General features: G+C 39.6%; 1 protein-coding gene across 2 annotated transcripts; it reads left to right on the forward strand.

Moving 5' to 3' along the window:
* The first annotated feature begins 75 nt into the window (after positions 1–75).
* LOC146498598 (high choriolytic enzyme 1-like) lies at positions 76–11,136 on the forward strand. Of its 2 annotated transcripts, XM_085140073.1 has the most exons (8): positions 76–4,938; positions 5,211–5,238; positions 5,331–5,381; positions 8,478–8,609; positions 9,079–9,196; positions 10,261–10,439; positions 10,756–10,843; positions 11,004–11,136. In XM_085140073.1, the coding sequence occupies exons 1-8, from the start codon at positions 4,885–4,887 to the stop codon at positions 11,134–11,136; spliced, it is 783 nt and encodes a 260-aa protein (XP_084996199.1). In that variant the 5' UTR covers positions 76–4,884. The 2 variants fall into 2 exon arrangements, with proteins under 2 accessions (XP_084996199.1, XP_084996198.1); XM_085140072.1 differs by having other exon boundaries at positions 10,756–11,079.
* Positions 11,137–20,588: the final 9,452 nt, after the last annotated feature.

Raw genomic sequence — 20,588 nt, forward strand, 5'->3', positions numbered from 1 at the left:
TTAAAAGTAGACCTACAGTTTGGTCCATAAATATTTGGACAGAGACAACATTTAACTTTAGATACACTTTATTAGGTCACAGGTGTACCTGAGATAGTGGTCACTGTGTACCTAATAAAGTGTCATCCATGTGTATGTTTCCCATGCTGTATGTCCACAGTCTCAGTGACACTGACAGAAGCAAGGCTGTGAATCATTTCAGTCTGTGTGTGTGACAAAGGAGCCGCTAACATTTGGAAATGGAAGCTGAATTCACAATAAATTTGTTCTCAAGTGCACATTTAGCAGCTAATGCTATTACTGTTTTCCCTTTGCTTTCTACAACTTGAGCAGCTATTCCTAAGTAGGCCACTTTGCTCTGCTAAAGATTTGTGTGACCATGATGGAAACTCTGATAAGCTAATGCTGCTAAGCTAAAGCTGTATATGGGCCCTGTTAGAATCAATATTTCATTCTCATTCTGTTGTTTGAGAACAATATTAACATTCACACCATTATAACACAAGAGAAAAGGGTATTAGCATTAGCCACTAGTGCTTATTCACCTCAAATTACCTTTAGCTGCTAATGGCAGCCTACTTAGCATTAACTCCTCACTTCGTTGTCACCCAATGGAAAAGAGTATTAGTATTAGCTACTATCATTTTTAATAAGTAAGAGAAAACAGTATTAGCATTATTGGATAATGCTAACTCACATTAAATTAGAATTAGCTATTTACAACAGCGTACTTAGAATTTGCTGATCACGTTGTTAAAAAGTAAGGGAAAACAGTATTAGCAGTAGCGCATAATGCCAATTCACGACAACGTAGTATTAGTTAATAAGGGCAGCCTTCTTAGCATTAACTGCTCACTAATATAATGCTAATTCACATCAAATTAGCATTAACTGCTCACTAATAGAATGCTAATTCACATCAAATTAGCATTAGCTGCTCAAGTTGTTATAAGGAAAGAGAAGACGGTATTAGCATTAGCTGCTAATAATTATTCACCCCTAATTAGAGTTAGCCCCTAATGGCAGCCTACTTAGCATTAACTCCTGACGTCGTTGTAATGCAGGGGAAAAGAGTTACCATTATCGGATAATGCCAATTCACATCAAATTAGCATTAGTTAATAACGGTAGACTTCGTATCATTAGCTGCTATCATTCTTACAAAGCAAAGAGTGTGAGCATTAGCTGTTAATGCTTTTTCATCTAAAATTAGAATTAGCCACTAATGGCGTATTGTTAAAAAGTAAGAAAAAACATTGTTAGCATAAGCGGATAATGCTAATTCACCTCAAATTAGTATTAGCTAATAACGGTACCTGCTTAGCATTAGCTGGTCACATTGTTATAAGGAAAGAAAATATGGTATTAGCATTAGCTGCCAATTTCTATTTATCTAAAATTAGCTTTAGCGACTAATGGCAGTCTACTTAACATTAACTCCTCACTAATACAATGCTAATTCACATCAAATTAGCATTAGCTGATAACATCAGCCTTAGCACTAGCTGCTCACATTATTAAAAGGGAAGGGATAAGTGTTAGCATTACCCGATAATGCTAACAAACTCGCATCAAATTAGCATTACCTAATAACAGTAGCCTTCTTAGCATTAGCTGGTCACATTGTTATAATGCAAGGGAAAGTACTTAGCATTATTTGATAATGCTAATTCACATCAAATTAGCAATAGTTATTAACGGTAACACACATCACATTGTTAAAATGTAAGAAAAAACATTGTTAGGATTAGCGGATAAATTAGCATTAGCTAATAACGGCAACCTTCTTAGCAATAGCTGCTCACATTGTTAGAAATCAAGAGAATATGGTATTAGCATTAGTTGCCAATGCTTATTCACCTAAAATAAGCATTAGCCACTAATGGTAGCCTATTTAGCATAAACTTCTTAATGCTAAATAAAGTTAATTAATGCTAAATAGACTTAACTGAAATGAAAGTAATGTTAGCATTAGCTGCTGATATTGTTAAAAGGTAAGATAAAACATTGCTAGCAGCAGCAGATAATGCTAACACACATAATAATTAGCATTACCTAACTCACATTAAATTAGAATTAATTTAATGTTTAGAATGCTGCCATTTTAATAATGGCAGCATTCTTAGCATTAGCTGCTCATATTGTTATAATGCAAGGGAAAAGAGTTGGCAAAAAAATTGTTAGCATTAGGGGATAATGCTAATTCACCTAAATTAGCATTAGCTAATGATGGCTACATACCTAGCATTAGCTACTGATATTGATATATAGCAAGAAAATATGGTATTAGCATTAGCTTTTAATGCTTTTTCATCTAAAATTAGAATTAGCCACTAATGGCGTACTATTTAGCATTAAGTCTTCACATCAACATTGTTAGCATAATGGGATAATGCTAGTTCACCTCAAATTAGTATTAGCTAATAACGGCAACCTACTAAGTATTAGCTGGTCACATTGCTATAAAGCAAGAAAATATGGTATTAGCATTAGCTGCCAATTCCTATTCACTTAAAATTAGCATTAGCCACTAATGGCAGTCTACTTAGCATTAACTCTTCACTAATATAATGCTAATTCACATTAAATTAGCTTTAGCTTTAGCATTAGCTGCTAGCATCAGCCTACCTAGCACTTGCGCTCACATTGTTAAAAGGGAAGAGAAAACGATATTAGCATTAGCTGGTAATAATTATTCAGCCCTAATTAGAATTAGCCGCTATTGGCAGCTTACTTAGCATTAACTCCTCACATCGTTATAATTCAAATGATGCTAACTTGCATTAAATTAGACTGCTGTTATTAGCTAATGCTATTTAGCAGTAGCTGCTCACATTGTTATAAAGCAAAGGAAAACGATATGAGCATAAGGTTCTAATGCGTATTTGCCTTAAATTAGACGTAGGTACTAATGGTGGCCTACTTAGCATTAGCAGCTCAGATGTTGTAATGCTAAGGAAAAGAGTGTTAGCATTAGCCGTTCACATTGTTATAAAGTTAAGGGAAATAGTGTTAGCATTAGCTACTCACATTGTTAAAAAGTAAGTGTTAGCATTAGTGCATAATGCTAATTCACATCAAATTAGCATTAGTTAATAACGGCAGCCTATTTAGCATTAGCAGATAATGTTGGTGAATGAAGGGTCCGAAGCCGAGCCTCCAATTCAGTAATCCTGGCTTCCAGAGCAGCAAATATGCTACATTTGTTACAGGTATCATTACTGCTAAAGGAGGCCGAGGAGTAGCTAAACATCTGACACAATGAGCAGGAAAGTGCAGGAGGGACAGGTGAAGCAGCCATGGTGCTAGGGAGCTGGCTACGAGCTAAGCTAAGGTAGCAAAACAGTACAGATACAGTGAGTGAATAATTTGGCTATAAATTAGATCGTAAGTGCACAGAGATTGTGCTTTGGATGAAGCACGTGAATATTATACTATGAAAAAAGAATGTATTTAAAAGTTTTTAATTAAATTGCTAAGCAGATAAGCTACTCAGAAACACCACTGTGTTTGAGCAGGAACAGGAAATGATACTCTACCACAGAGCGGGCGAACACCAAGTGGCGTCCCACAATACTATGATGTGACAGTGCGCTCACACAGAGGCGTTGCTGCTTCAGTTGCGTGGTTTGCCACTAAATAAGATTTTTCTTGCTGCAACAGAAAGATGGAGGCATAATTTTATGACACAAATCAGTGACACAGATTTAAAACACAATTCATGAAATATGTCAAAAGTTCAAACTGTTGCCATAATATGTATACATTGCTGTGACTTATAAAGTGTCTGCTTATTTTTTTTTCTTCCAAAGTGTCAAAAACATTAGCTAATGTAGCTTAAATCACTATTAGTTTGTTAAAGATTTGTATTTCTAATCTGATCAAATTGGACTTTTGTGTATGGTTTTGATTTTCAAATCTTTAGCATTTATTTTTCTTCGTCTCTGAGTTTAAGAGTGATCTTTGGAACTCCACTTTCTAAGAAAAAGAATAAGAAAGAAGGGAAAGGTTTCTGACACTTGTAAAGTGTACCAGCTCTACATATGGGGATATCACAGGCTCGTGATTTGCTGCACAGTGTTGAATTGGGTAGCACTCTGGCCTCACAGCACATCGCATAGCATGTCCCTATCTCAACGCCAGCGTGACTGTGGTGCTGCCCAAAAGCTTCCAGTAAACACTCCTATTTAGATCACACTTCACAAACTGTAACTTTCTGTTCATGAACCAGTAAGACTAGCAGGTACGGTAATACGTGCCTTTGCTTCTATTCCTAGGGACTATCAGGAATTCAAAAATAGACCTCCTTACTAAAATATGCTGTCCTTTGTTATTTGTATCCTCTGGTGAGCCAGCTTAGAGATGTTTTTTTTTCTTGTTACACGTGAGCCTATTTTTGTTGTTGACAGCTTTACTTCTTCATTTTTGAATCATCCACCTGCAACTGTTTTCTGTGTATAAATAAAAATAATAATTCCAAGAAAAAAGTGGATCAATTGTAATGAACAGATAACTAAATAAATAGTTTTTTAAGAAATAAAATGAACATTTAAACTCTGTTTCTCCATTTACTGATTTATATCTGATCTCTTATGTAATCATTTTAAGCACAGCTTGTGGTTTGATCAGGTTGCACGCAAGGATGCTTTATTTAGAAAAACTAATCTTAAAAACCTGTTTCGTGGTTTCCATCCCAGCCCTTTGTCTCACGTAGCACTGAGTCTTTTGTCACTTGAAATTTCTCATCTATTCATACATAATCTTCTTTCATGTGTGTCTTGCTTACTGAGAATTGATAGAGACAGTTCTCCTTACTCAGGAGCCGAGGTATTAAACAGTGCTGTTCAGATTTTGACTGTAGGTTAACTGCAAAGGACCAACATCATGACTCCAGCCTTTTTCTTCTCCATCTGCCTGTCAATGACAGCCGTTTGTCTGGTAAGCTTGACTCTTCCAGCAAAGGTATTAAATGTTGTTCAACACTGCCGGCTGTTCTGTGAAAGTCATGTAATTATAACCATGTCTGCTTAACACGGTGGTGACGATGGATTTCCAGATTTCTAAGATGTTATGAGCGTTTAAGCGTGACACAGTTGAAGTATTTTCACATAATAGTTTTTGTTTGCAACAAATATCCAACAATAACATTTGTCAGTGTGATTTCAAATGTGATTAAGAGTAAGTTGAAAATGTCTTGTTTTTTATTGCAGAGGGCTGCTGTCATTAGAAATATAACTGGTGCGTTCAGTGATGAAATACTTCCAACATATTGAGGTGTTTTTAATATAAGAGCTTAAAGTTAATCTGCTGGTTTCCTCTTGTATCCACAGATGAGTTTCTGGGCGCCTCAGCGATCATTGAAAAAGTCAATGCTAACTCAAGTAAGTGAAGATTTACAAAATAAAACTCTTTTTTTGTTAACATATAAATTCTGGATGAAAATGAAAGATCCCTGAGAACTGACATGTTACAGTTTTTCTCAGTTGCTTTGGTGCATTTCTCACAACAGAATTGATCTCTGCACCACTACTAAGGCTCTTTTCAAAACAATTAGTGCAAACTGCAAAACATGGTGGATAACTTGCAAAAGTGAGTCACTTCTTAAAAAACAAAAGTCAGTTGTTCAAAAGCAAGTCAGTTGCTCAAAATAAGTAGTCAATGCTTCAAAAGCAAGTCCCTTAATCAAAACAGATAATATATTCATCAAAAGCAAGTACTTATATCAAACAAAGTGTCACAATTACAAGTCATAACACCAGCACCTTTGGTCACAAAATCAAATGGTTTGAACATGTTCTCATTGTGACGGATTTCTTTGTAGGTGCTTCCCAATGACATGTCAAGTCTGGACAGCATGCATGGCATGTTGAAAACCATAAATTGTAAAGGACAATCAAGACACTTCATATGCACTCTTGATAATATTCATTTGAAAGTGTTCACAGCATTATGCAACTGGGGAAATACAGTAAATCAAACATTTTACAGCAAACACAAACTCACTTAGACAGTAAACCTTACTGCAGTAGTTATGAAACAAAAACAAACCAACTGAAAAACAGACACTGCTGCATATCAATCATTGATATCTAGACGCTCCCATCTGTCTGCCCACATATTTGCATCAACATCACAGCGAATGTCAGCTCTATCGATGCATCGGGGAAAGTATCTTCTGGAGTGTCGAATCCACCCTCTGCAGGACTCTGCTGTGATGTCATCACAAGCTGCATCCATAGCTGCTAGCAGGGTCATTTGGGTATGTGGATGCCTGTCATATACCTTCCACCTCCAGGAAGAGAAAAACTCCTCTATTTGATTTAGGAACGGAGTGTAAGGAGGAAGAAACTCCATAAGCATCCTGTCGTTTGCTGCAAACCACTGCCTGACTACAGCAGAGTGATGGAAGCTAACATTATCCCAAACCACTACATACATTGTCCGATTGTCACCAGGATCATCCCTTTCATTTTGTGGGATTAGGTCCCTATAAAGAGCGTCCAGAAAAGCCAACAGGTGTTGTGTATTGTATGCACCAATACGAGGAATATGGGTGTGAACGCCATTTTCTGAGATTGCTGCACACATTGTAATATTTCCTCCTCGTTGGCCTGGGACATCAATGGTGGCTCTTTCTCCAATGTGATTTCGTCCACGCCGTCTGCCTTTTGCGAGATTGAATCCCGCTTCGTCAAGATATACAAATGTGTGCCAATTCCAGGATACGTGTCTCCAATTCCAGGATACGCTATACAAAGGATGAGAATGAAAAAGTCTGTAATGGTGCATTTGGCACAACAGATTGTACAGTTTGAATTGTAAATAGGATTACAGTAACATGCATAAATGTAAGTGCAGTACATGGCCTAAACTTTTACAGTAAACAGAGGTACATATGCAAACATGTTTTACCTGTACATACTGGTGACGGAGCTCCTTCACTCGATCACTGTTCAAATGGTACTTTGTACATTTGCTTCATGGACATTTCATTCCGTCTGAGGACTCCGTCTATGGTGGAAATTGATATTGACTGAATATTTCCGAAGATGGTGTCATCTTCTACGACAGTTCTTTGTATTTCTCTCAGCGTTATTTGCAGCCACCATTGCACAAATTCTTTCCTCTTGCTGCGGAGTCAAAAGTGGACCTCTTCCACCTCTTCTAGGTTGTCTGGCAGTCCTTTTTGAGATGCAGATGAAAAAACACAAACATAAATAAGCGCAAACATGCTTACAGTAATTGTTACAGGACTATCATTCAAAACTCCTTTCCTTACAGCATTACTGTATTGTACCACAGCACACTATGCCACACCTGGGCCAAGTCTGCGCTTCAGTTACAGTACGTCTATATGTAAAGATGTATAAGGTCATGTCCTAATGCAAGCCTCCTGTATGACTATGAAAGTGCAGAGCAAATTAGTTTGTGCTGAATAACTACATTACAGTATGCTCACCTGTTTTCCCGACGAAATGTCTGAATAATAGAACTTACAGTAGTTCTCCCAACATTTGGCTGCACCCTTCGACCAGCCTCGGCCATTGTGAGGCCACGGTTTATCACATGATCCACAAGTGTTGCCCTGATTTCGTCAGGAACGTGTTTATGTGGTTGGCCTCTTCTTACCCGGTTTTGTCCTCGTCCTCCACCGATCCTCACCCCTCTTCCACAAGGCTGACGTTCCATGTTCTGCAGTTTTGTAGATTCAGTGTGCACCTCATGCCAATCCTGTCTGTTGGTTTACATTATATATATACTTGTAGAGTAGGGGATACTGTAACGCGATTCACCTGTGACTGGGTAGAAGAGGCTTTTCATTGGTTGCAAGTAAGAGTAACACACACCAATTTTCATTAGTGTGAGATAAGGTTCACCTGAGAAAAGTAATTTATGGAGATTTTTATGGAAACTCCTTAAAAATAGGGTTTTCAAAATGGGTGTACAAATTGTTTGACAAGATGTTCAACAATTTTGAGTGCACTGACACAAGCAATGAAATGAAGACTATTAGTTGTAAGGACAATGACTATTCAGCCGGTACAAGTATAAATAATTGTGACATTCATGATAAAAGCAAGGAGATAGTGATGAATAGCAAGTCAAAAGTGACCATTCTTTAGATATTTGTACTTACTCAACTGCTTCATGTTCAAAGGCATTTGCCGCCACAAGGTTGTGCCAAAACAACTACATGTTGTGGAGGTTGAACTAACTATTGTGCAAAGTTTAATTCTGTTAAAAAAAAAAAACTGTAACATAAAATAGACTCCCAACAGACACAATGATCAATCAACCTTTTGGTCATTTACTGGCTTGTCTTAGTCAGCTGTTTTATTTGTGTTATTATCAAACATTGTAATTGTGCAATCAATAAAGTAAATGCTGTAAGCATTTACCTCTTTGTTTTGACATAACTGAGCAAATGGCAGCCTAAGTATCGAGCATTTAACCACTCTCTGTTTGTTGTTCTGCAGCAAAAGTGTTGGTTCATGGTGACATTGTACCCACTACTACCAGGAATGCTGATCCATGCACAGCCATTGGCTGCAAGTGGCCTAAAACTGAACCCTATGTCTATGTACCTGTCTCCATTGGCACTGAATACAGTAAGCAGTACAAACTTTAACCATTAAACACAGACTTTATGAAAAGGAGAGATGGATAAAAATAGTTAAATAAAACCCATTATTATATAAATATATATAATATATATTTCAAGTGGTTTCCAAAAATACTGCTTTGTTAACTATGCTGTTTTATTGTCAGATTAACTAAAAAGCATTTAAACTGAAAAGTCATATTTGTATAAGTATTCTGAATTGATATCATATACAGATGCACACAATTTTCAAATTATGTTTTCATTTAATGCCACTTTCTCAATTTTTCTCTCTCATATATGTGGACAGACAGGCAGACAGATAGATAGATAGATAGATAGATAGATAGGGATGGGAACTCAGAGATCCTCAAAGCAGCACAGATTGTAAATACTGTTTATGCTGCCAAGTTGAAATGGCTGAAGATACTGAATACTGAAGAAGCTCCTCATCAGACTCATATTTGAATCTGCAGGCAACCAAGAGCGCAACATCATCATCAGTGCCCTAGTCACCTTCCACAATTCCACCTGCGTCCGGTTTGTCTGGCGTACAAACCAGACAGATTTCATTCACTTCTTCTCTGGAAAAGGGTGAGAATGCACTTGCTGTACTTAGACTGTCCTTGTATTTATATGGCAGGACAGGACTGATACACCCACACCCTCAAAACCCTTCAAAAATGCAATTCTGAAAATGATTGCATTACAAATATTCTGTATGTGTCATCAAAACAGGTTCTTGAAGGACCATTCTGCATTGACCTTGTGTCAGGGTTCCTGGGTCGGTGACCCAGTGTTTTCAGTTTTGTCACATTTAGGTTATGTTGCCACATCAATGTTCTCACTTCCTGCTTTTCCTGTGTCAGCTTGTCTCTTGTGTTATTAGCCAGATTATGTTCAGCTGTGTACTCACCGGTCTCTCATTATCATCCTCATCAGTCTGTGTATTTAAGTCCTCTGTTTCCACTCATTCACTGTCGTGTCATTGATGTTGTTCCTGTCGCGTGTTCAGTTCAGTCAGCCAGTTAGTCTACCAATCCATTAAGTTCAGCCAGCCATCCTGTCATCTTTTGTCTCCGTTTCCAATAAACCTCATTCTGCACCAAGAGTCCTGCGTGTGGGTCATCTCTTCCTCGCCTCCGCACACGACCCCTGACACCTTGTACTGTAAAATGTCCAGTTTTATTTTTGTTTGCTACTAGATGAAATTTATACTGTTGCATAGGAGTGTAAAGCGCATTTTATTCATCTGCTCTTAATTATTTCACATACTATTTGGTCCACTAGTTCCAAAACTAGAGACCGGCCCCTTGTAAGGTGAAAAAATGAATCTGGTGGGTTATTAGATGATTAAGGGATGACAGACGTTTAAAAATCTTCTGAGATTGATTTGACCGGTATCTGTTTATTTACTTTAGTTGATAATGGATATGTGTGTTTTTTATTTTAAAATATTATTTAAGATATTAAAGTACAAAAGCTAAAGTGTGGTTCGAGCAGTGTCTATAGAGCCACAGTGTCAAAGTCACATGATTACTGTCATTGCTTTTTTTGGTACTTTAGCCTTAGCATGACTAGCTGAAGGAGGAGGATGCATAGTGCTAGGCAATAGAACAGTCCATCTATTTTTTAAGTGATGTCAGTGTCTATATCAGGTGTTATTCATACCTGGGCCGTCAGAGTGGAGGACAGCCAATCTCCCTACAGAGAAATGGTTGCTTGTATCAGTCGACGGTGCAACATGAGGCTCTTCATGCTCTGGGCTTCCACCACGAGCAGGTCCGCTCTGACAGAGATCAGCATGTGAGGATCCTTACTGGGAACATCATCCCAGGTCAGCTGAACTACCCAAAACATTGGTTACAGTTAACTTAGTACACAATGGGACATCCTCCTGTTTCACAGCAGTGTACATATTACAAGTAATCTGTGCTTTTCCAAACTCAGCACATAAAACACTGCAGTTCAAGCGAGCACTGCATAGAAGATTTTGTTGGTATTTCTTTAGTCCCAAGACTATCAAACAAATGACCACAGGAGAGATTAGCTAGCATTTCGATGTATACATCTTCAAAGAGCTGAGACTGAAGACGGATTTTGAAGTGGAAGCATATAAAAACATGTAATATTTTATGGAAATTTCTCTTTAGGAAAAGAGCACAACTTTGTGAAAGTGCAGACCAACAATTTGCAGACTCCCTATGACTTCACCTCTGTCATGCACTATGACTTTGTAAGGTTTTATATCCCCTTACATGTTTTGCATTTTCTGCAAGAAAGTGGGGGATGGATTTTTAATGTTAAATACTTTATGGGCCCATTTTCTCCTCTGTTTTCCCAATATAACCGCGTATGTATGTTTGTGTGTGTGTTTGTGTGCTGTTGTTTGTTCTTTTAGATTCTACTTCTCCAAGAATGGGAAGCCAACAATTGTTGCCAGGTCCAATCCTAATCGTAATTTTGAAAATGCTTTCCAAATGAGTGCCAATGACATTGCTCGTGTAAACGGGCTTTATGGATGCTGTGAGTAATTAAGACACACCCACAAAAAAGAAATTTGCTATCTTTTTGTACGAAGCAAGTACTGATCGGAGTTGATTTTTTTTTCCTAACCAGAAATTCAGCAAGAACCTTCAACTTTGCATCCAGATTCTTCAGATGCCCAAACACCAGCATTACACCAAGGGATTGGATCCACTATACTTAAAATAAAACAAAAAATGTGCTGCAAATATCACATTTAGAGAGTTGAAGTTCTGGGTCTTTGTTTTACGAGCTAAACTGCAGGCTTATATACTAGAGGGTGATGGTGTTATCTCACTTTCTGTTGAGGTTTTCTCCCCTTTTGATTAATTAACTTTGTAACTGTAAATGATGCAGACATAGAAACAAACCTTGCGACTGCGACATGTCTCAAAAATTTTTGTTTGGCAAAACAGCAAAGTGAAAAAATATGTGAGCAAAACAAAAAGTCAAATCAATCTGACTGTTGTCTTACTCTATACATGACCAGCAGTTTCTTTTGTATCAACAAGATATAGTGTGTAGATATTGTCCAGTGTCACAAGTGTAAGAAGAAGAATCTTTCTTCTGATATTTTAAAAATCTATTTTTCTGACAGTCTTTTTTCTAATTTTTCTTGCTTGAACGTGTGTGTGTGTGTGTGTGTTTGAGTGAGTATGTGAGAATGTGTGTCTCTCTGTGTGCGTCACTTCCAACTGTTTCTAACAACATCCTTAGTCATAAAATGGTAATCTCCCCCACACCCAATTTATGGTTCAATTCCTGTATTGGTTCTAGTGATGGGATTTCCGGCTCTTTTTAGAGATCCGGCTCTTTCGGTTCGACTCACTAAAAAGAGCCGGCTCTTTCGGCTCCGAACCGGCTCTTCAGGTTGTTTTGTTGCTTTAATTAATTTATTATTAACAATAATATTAAATTATGCACAAAAGGAATTACTAACGTAAAAAAAGTGGTTTTATTTATATATGTTTATATATAAATATATGCGGTGGCCCCTAGAGACAAAACACGTACAAACTCCAAAACACATTTCTAGCATGAACTGAACTTCCAAAGCAGAGCTACTAGATCACTTAAATTACACAATTGAAAGCATGTTTGTGTATTTATACACAGGCACTCATATATATTCAAATAATTTAAAAACAATGTTCATTTACCTGTTACTACCACACACCAAATCCGGTCGTTGGTACTTGCTGGCTTGTGTAGCCACTAGGTAACAAAAGCTCAACACTGCGCCTAGCATTCTGGAGCACATCTGTTGACTTTTGTACGTGTTTTGAGTTTTTATGTGCTTCTGAGTTTGTACGTGTTTTTACATGTTTTGGAGTTTTTACGTGTTTTGGAGTTTGTACGTGCTTCAGGGTTTGTACGTGCTTCAGAGTTCGTACGTGATTTGAAGTTTGTATGTGCTTTGTCTCTAGGGGCCACCGTAATTATACTTTTATTTATTCACTCCACATAAAATGTAATAAATAAATCATATAATACAAAAATCAACTATTCAAATTTCAACTTTTAACTATTTAAATTTTCAGCTTTTTCCTTTTACAAATTTAAAGTTCAACAACACAAAACACTGCAAACCACAACACAATTCAATATAAATTAAAATATGAAAACAAAAATAACATGCATATTCTCTGTCATATGGGCCCGCATGAATAAACTTTCTGAATCCTTTATCATCTGCAACTGAAAATAGTTGTGGATGATTACTATACCTTTCTAATGTGACGTTGTTGTCCCTGGCTTTCTTTCTCTCCCTCTGGCTCTGTTCCTGTGCTACTGAGTGTAACTACCGCCCCTCCCCCCTCTGCCCAGTGAAGCAGAAAAAAAGTGCGAGAGAGAGGCTGAGAGAAAGAAAAAAAAAAAAACACGTGACGGCTCGCGATAAGGACCCGGCTCGCGTCGTTCACGTCAAAGAGCTGGCTCTAAGAGCCATTTTGTTCGCGAACGACCCATCACTAATTGGTTCACCATGGGGGTGGGCGACATAAACGACATACGATAGAAACAATATAAATTTGGCCAACGATAGAGATTTTGACTATATCGCTCTATCGTGATAGCACATGGTGATGATGTCATCAAGCTGTGCCTGTTTTGGTCGAAAGCATCGCAGCGGCTACAACCATTATCATCTGCAAATCATGGCGGGCGACAGTCATAGCAAAGAGATGAAGCACTTTTGAAATATGGGGAAAGCCAAAAACTGCGCTTCCTCCACTTCTGTAACATTGATTCATTAATGTTGAATTCTCTCACAGCTGCTCTGTTCCCATGTTGTTGCAGTATATTAATGACTAACCTCGTATTGTGGATGAATAATCTCAGTTGTTCTCCTGACTGAAGTTTGGCCCGTGTATAACATCCTGCTATGCGATTGCATTTGTCCCTGACCACCAGAATCCCTCATGTTAACTTTTATCGAGTGGAATAAAAGTTGGCGTTCATCCTCCAGCTTCACTGTGCTAATGTTATGCTAACATAGCTGTGTCGCTAGCAATCACGTAGCACAACATTATATACCAGGTAGTCCAACTTCAGTAACCCTGCAAACGTCACTGCTGTTTAGTTTTCTGTCTTCATTTATGTTGGAAGTGATAGCAGAGCTGTACGTTTGAATTAGTTTCAGAAATCTCTGTCAGAACATGGTATGAAATATGTAGGTGTAAACTAGCGAGCTAACTTCCTCTTAACTTCTAACTTCGTTAAATTTAATAAATTCTGTTTTCATGGATGCATGGATGTAAAACTTAATTGTTACACCTGATAAAGCAGCAACATTTCTGCACGCCCAAATCGGTTCGAGGTCAGTAAGCACAACCAGAATTCATACATAAGGCACACTCTCGATTTTTGAGAAAATTAAAGGATTTTAAGTGTGCCTTATAGTGTGAAAAATACGTCATACAGAAGAAAAGAATATATCGTGATATATATCGTTACCGCACATGCTTCAAATTATATCGCGATATGAATTTTAGGCCATATCACCCAGCCCTAGTTCACCATAACACACGCCAATTAGTTAAACTGCAGGAATGTCTTAAAGACATAAAGACTTGGATGGCCACTAACTTTCTGCTTCTTAACTCAGATAAAACTGAGGTCATTGTACTCGGCGCTGAAAAGCTTAGAAATATGGTATCTAACCAGATTCTTACTCTGGATGGCATTACCTTGGCCTCCAGTAACACTGTGAGGAACCTTGGAGTCATTTTTGACCAGGACATGTCCTTCAACGTACATATTAAACAAATATGTAAGACTGCGTTCTTCCATTTGTGCAACATCTCTAAAATTAGAAATATCCTGTCTCAGAGTGACGCTGAAAAACTAGTTCATGCATTTATTACTTCCAGGCTGGACTACTGTAATTCATTATTATCAGGATGTCCAAAAAACTCACTGAAAAGCCTTCAGTTAATCCAAAATGCTGCAGCAAGAGTCCTGACAGGGACTAGAAAGAGAGAGCATATTTCTCCTGTTTTGGCTTCCTGTCAAATCCAGAATTGAATTCAAAATCCTGCTCCTCACATACAAGGTCTTAAATAATCAGGCCCCATCTTATCTTAATGACCTTGTAGTACCATATCACCCTATTAGAGCACTTCGCTCTCGCTCTGCAGGCCTACTTGTTGTTCCTAGAGTATTTAAAAGTAGAATGGGAGGCAGAGCCTTCAGTTTTCAGGCCCCTCTTCTGTGGAACCAGCTTCCAGTTTGGATTCGGGAGACAGACACTATCTCTACTTTCAAGATTAGGCTTAAAACTTTCCTTTTTGCTAAAGCATATAGTTAGGGCTGGACCAGGTGACCCTGAATCCTCCCTTAGTTATGCTGCAATAGATGTAGGCTGCCGGGGGATTCCCATGATGCATTGAGTTTTTCCTTTCCAGTCACCCTTCTCGCTCACTATGTATTAACAGACCTCTCTGTATTGAATCATATCTGTTATTAACCTCTGTCTCTCTTCCACAGCATGTCTTTTTTTTTTTTTTTTTTTTTTTTTTTTTTTTTTTTTTTTTTTCCGCCTGTCCCATTTGGTTCTTTAGCCGTCAGAATTGTTGTCTGAAGACCAACAAGGATACCCAATGGATTTATTTTGCCAAATGGATCATCATGGCATTGCCGTATTGGTCCATTTGATCGACCTTTGTTTTTATTATTTATTTTATTTTCAGTTGTTACAGACGGGACAGACATGAGTGAGGGATAGGAAAGGGAGAAAGAAAGAGGAAGGAAAAGAAAAACAGAAGGGGAGAGGGACAGTGAGAAAGGGGGGAAGAAAAAATATCTCCGGGATCACCTGTTGAGAGAAAAAGAATAGAAAACAAGCAAAAAAAACAACAAAACAATGCAACATACTATACACAACACCATCGCATTAATCTAGCTAAGTGAAAACAGCAGTAAATACTAAATATTGAATGTTGTTGTGCAGCACGCAGGACAGACAGCGCACAATGTGCTTTGAAGTAGCAGCCAAGAAAGGTGTGATTTAAGTCTACGAATAGTGAACACCCATGTGCACACCTGTGTGGATCGGCGCGCTTGTATTCAAATGGTTTCCCCATGTAATGGTCTGCTAGAGGATGTAGAGAGCCATAGCCCCGTCCCCCAGGGCATGAAGCAGGCATGGAGGAGATCCAGGCCCCAGACATCCAGAGGCCCCAGAGTGCAAGAGCCCAAGGAGGACCACCGGAGGGGCATCCGTGCCACCTTCATGGGAAGGGCTGAGGATCCCCAGATGAGGGGTCACCCAGTAGCCACCGGGCAGAAGCTAGAGGGGGCTGCACCGGCGTGCCCGCCGGCTCTGCCGGCAGCCAGCTGTGCCAGAGTGAACCGAGCCGCAGGCACAGAGGCCGGAGGCCCGAGGGCCCCCCGCGCCCCGGAAGAGGCCTGACCGAGCAGCAGGCGCCAGGCCCCGCCAAGTAGTCACCGGGAGTGAGCTGGTACATACCTGAGCGCCCAGCCCCGGACACCAAGAACCACCAACGCACCGACCCCTGAGGGCATCAGTCACCGGCAGGGAGTGTGGTGAGGGGAGATAGGCCTCCACACTTTGGAGGGCCTTGGAGTTCCCAGAGAGGTGAAGTCTAAGACCCGACCTGACATATAGACACAGACAAACAGGCACACACAGACACAGACATGCATTCCCACCCTCATGCACACATATACAAACACTCAGCACTCACCCAACGCAGGAATAAACGTAAATGGACATGTACACACAATCACACATTCCACAGCATGTCTTTATCCTGTCTTCCTTCTCTCACCCCAACCGGTCACAGCAGATGGCCCCGCCCCTCCCTGAGCCTGGTTCTGCCGGAGGTTTCTTCCTGTTAAAAGGGAGTTTTTCCTTCCCACTGTCGCCAAAGTGCTTGCTCATAGGGGGTCATATGATTGTTGGGTTTTTCTCTGTATCTATGAAGCGCCTTGAGGCGACTTTTGTTGTGATTTGGCGCTATATAAATAAAATTGAATTGAATTGAATTGAAACCGCCGGAAAGGTTTAGAAGAATGCGCAAAAGAGGTTAGAAGTAGCCGGAATTACTTCATGAAATGCGCAAAACGGGTGAAAGTAGCTGGAATTACTTCATAATACACGTAAAATAGGTTGAGTTCGCCGAAAGGAACTGTGTTTAGATTTTTCCAGAGGTAGCCATGAAATACCTCGTGACAGAATAGGTTTAAGTTCGCCAAAAAGGAACTGTGTTTAGACTGGTTTTAGAAGTGGCCATGAAATGCTTTGTGACAAATTAACGCGCAAATGTCTATCTGTATGTATGTATATGTGTGTTTGGGAGTAAGTTGATTTAAGTGTAAGTGTGTGTTGCATGCCCATAAAAGGCAACTGCCTGACTGTGTGAAGTATGCACCAAGAGAGAGAGAGAGTAAAATTTAGGCAGATGAAGTGAATGGATGTTTTCAGAAAAGAAATAGTAAGTGAATGTTTTAGTCTCTTAATACAGGTGGATTTCTCTCAACCTGGAAACCTGAGAACAGCGGCAAAAGGATAGATTAACAGAATTGGGGCGACAGACAGGCCAAGCTTTGGCTCAAAATTTTACAGCTTGACCTCTCACTTTGTCCTCACCCTGAAAAGAAGCTTAAAGGACATCTTCTCCTCCAGTTATCGGTTACCATCACTGGAAATTTTCAGGCAAGTTTTTGCTGAATTGTTGTTGGCACCATGTGTCCCTGAATCTCACAAGCAAGCTCTAATTCCTGGCTGAAGACATGGAATGCTGTTATTTAAGGTGGGAAATCAAAATTTGGGAAACAAAATTAAAAACACACACAACTAGAGAAATGCCTTGTTTGAGAAAAAAGTTAAAATAACCCACCCACAAACGCACACACACGCAATGAAGAAACAGCTTACATTCATGAACACGTGAAGATTTTCCAGCAAGGTTAAAGCAGCGAAACTTAACATACACCTGATGTTATGATAAAGTTTATCCACTACTAACAAATAAACTCTCTGGGTTGCAGGACAACAACTTGACTTCAAAAAAGAAAGACACTGGTATGACCAACCAGTTATGAAACAACAAATTTAGTGGTTAAAAGAGTCAAATTGTGACATGTTTTCTTCTGATTGATTAATACAAGTGATTACTGAATGAAGGAAAGTTCCTTTTTTGAATTATTAAACATGATCTTAAGAATTTTAACGTGTACCTGTGTTGTCCTGTCAACTTGGTGGGTTATGACTTGATTATATAGTGAGAAAAAACAAAAAAAAGGGGGGGAGAAGGCTGACACAGGGCCTGGCCCCTCTCTGAATAACACAGCCAAAACAACATCATTTTCCTGTTCGTCTGTTTTTGTTTTGTTTTTGTTTTTTCTCTTTATGCTTAATTACAGGCTGCTTTGTCAGCCCGGAAAGCCGAGGCTGACCTGGACTCCTGCTCTCCCCTCTACCATCTTTGCTCTCCCCTCTACCATCTTTGATGTGACCCTGACTAAATGCTACAGCAGCTGGACCCACAACAACAGCCTGAGAAGGTCAACAGTGCTGCAGGAAAATGATCTCATGCAGCGGAGACGGAGAACGTTAAATCCAAGGCCCGTTTCACTACACGGGGGAGATTTCCAGACGGCTTCAGCTGACAGAGCTGTGACGAGACGCCTATTAAGCCCGGATGAAAAGTGAGGCCGAGCAAAAGAATGCTGACCTTAACAACTCTGCATTAAAACTGTGCAGGACAGTGACGGACCAACACGCATGATCGGGCAGCAAAAAGGGCGTGCCAGAGACACGAGGAGTGACTGAGGTCAGGAGGCACCTCAGATTGGACAAAAGCACCAGAAGAACATAAGCTGAAGGCACAGGTGTCGGGGCTCAGCCAGGAGCTGACCTCTGAGAAGAGCCGGACAGTAGAGCTGCAGAAGGCCGTGGAGCAAAGCAAGGAAAACATCAATAAACTTCAATCTGACGTGTACGGAAAAGACTTTGAAGTTTCTGCCCTCAGTGAGAGCTCAAGGCATCAGAGCAGAAACTGAGCATGGCTCAGGAGGAGCTGGCTGCTAATCGAACCCATCAGTCAGGCTTAGAGTCCCAGATACAGGACTTGAAATCAGGCCGGAGCTTGCTGGAGCAGGAGGTTGCCAAACGGGACGAGAAGCTCCAACAGCAGGAGCAAACCCTGAAGGAGCTACAGAAGCAAAAAGGGTCAAGTTAAGGAGGAGCTGGACAAGGAGAAGATGCAGGACACTGGAGAAAAGGACTGCCTCAATTGGGGCCAGAACCAGTATGGACAGAACTTTGGGCAGCAGCACCAATGGACACAAAAGGATTGAAAAGGGGGAGGCAGGACTCCAGGGGCTTCAGGCCATGGTTTACCCAGAACACCAGAACAGGAAAGTGATGAACACAAACACACACACAAACACACACATCTACACACACTGACTCAGAATCAAGAGAAACACACATATGAACACATATCCACTCGTTGATTCACTGAGAAGTGATCCACACACACACACACATACACACACTTGTGCAATGAAGAGTGATACACACACACGCTGATGCAATGAAGAATGCTTTACTAACAAATGCTATGCTGATACGCAAAATGCTGCACACAAACGTTCAAATACAGAATTTGTTACAACAACAAGAAGCCATTGATTGTTAATTGGTTAAATGCATTTCATGTCACCCAGAGGGCATTTGTGCAGATTTAGGGGACAGGGTCTAAAGCAGTTTGGTTATGAAAACAATGTCTGTGAGTGATGTCTGTTTATGGCTCAAGGCCTCGACTGAGTTGTTCACTGTGCTTCACACAGCCTGATAAGGAGCAGTGGTACAGAGTGAAAATGATGAATTAACGGTGTGAGCCTTATTTCGGAGCGCCACATTTTTGTGATTGAGATTTAATTGAAGGAGGAACACACTGAAAAATAAATAAATAAATAAAAAAAATAAAAAATAAAAAAAAGGGGGCCAGCCCTTGGATTTACGTAAGCATCCCACGTGTATTTAACACAACTGCCTCAGGGTTTAAAGATCTGTACAAAATTCAACAACTCAATTTGTTCTCATTGAGATGACACGATACAATCCAGTAAGAGTGGTTAGTTGCTGAACTCACAGAATTCATAAGACTGCATAAGATTTCAAACTGCAGGAAAATCACTGGAGTTATAAGAGGCAGACAACAACACACACACCACATGCATGCTATTGCTATTTATTGTAGATTAACCTGTCAAGGGCAAGCATAAAAGAAGTCTGCCTCAAATACAGGAAATCATAGCTTCCCTGTATTTCCTACATTGTTGGCATGCTGGTTGGTGCTGTTGCTCCACAGTAAGAAGGTCCTGGGTGCAAGTCCATAGTCTGGCTAGTTTGCAGTGGTTTCTCTCTGGGTATTCTGGTTTCGTGCCACAGTGAAAAGTCATGAAGCTATTAGAGCTAGGTTAATTGATGATCCTAAATTATCCGTGAATGTAAGTGTAAATGGTTGTTTATTTCTAGGTGATAGACTGGTGACCTGTTCGGGGTGCACCCTGCCTCATAACCTATCACTTCAGGGTTATTTCCCAGCCCTCCTGCAATCAGGATAAAGATAGGAGGATGGTAGTTGTTGTAGACCCATTCAATTTTTATGGTAACCAGGATCTAGACTTTGTTGAACTGTATGCAATATGAAGACAACATGCAGTATTTAAGGGACCAAGTAGAATTTGGATAAAAGTTATTGAATAGTGTTGAAATAAAATGACAGAATTGTGAAGGATTAAAATATTCCAGGAGCTCAACTTAATCCATCTGAACATGTTTTAATCGTGTTTTATGAACACAAAATGCACAGGTTTACTGAATATGAAAAGGTTGTGTTGATTTAACTCAGTTGTTTAAGTTTCTACCAAAGCAAAACATTTGTGTGCAACCAGTGTCCACTATTGAATCAAATAAGTCCAACAT

The sequence above is a fragment of the Neolamprologus multifasciatus genome, chromosome 18 (genome assembly GCF_963576455.1).
Source record: "Neolamprologus multifasciatus chromosome 18, fNeoMul1.2, whole genome shotgun sequence".
Classification (NCBI taxonomy): Eukaryota; Metazoa; Chordata; class Actinopteri; order Cichliformes; family Cichlidae; genus Neolamprologus; species Neolamprologus multifasciatus.

Excerpts from the sequence above, each read along its gene's own strand:
- LOC146498598 (XM_085140072.1), top strand. The coding sequence starts at position 4,885 with ATGACTCCAGCCTTTTTCTTCTCCATCTGCCTGTCAATGACAGCCGTT. Across the intron at positions 5,239-5,330 it reads TGTCATTAGAAATATAACTG|ATGAGTTTCTGGGCGCCTCA; the intron begins GTGCGTTCAGTG and ends TTGTATCCACAG. Across the intron at positions 8,610-9,078 it reads CTCCATTGGCACTGAATACA|GCAACCAAGAGCGCAACATC; the intron begins GTAAGCAGTACA and ends TTGAATCTGCAG.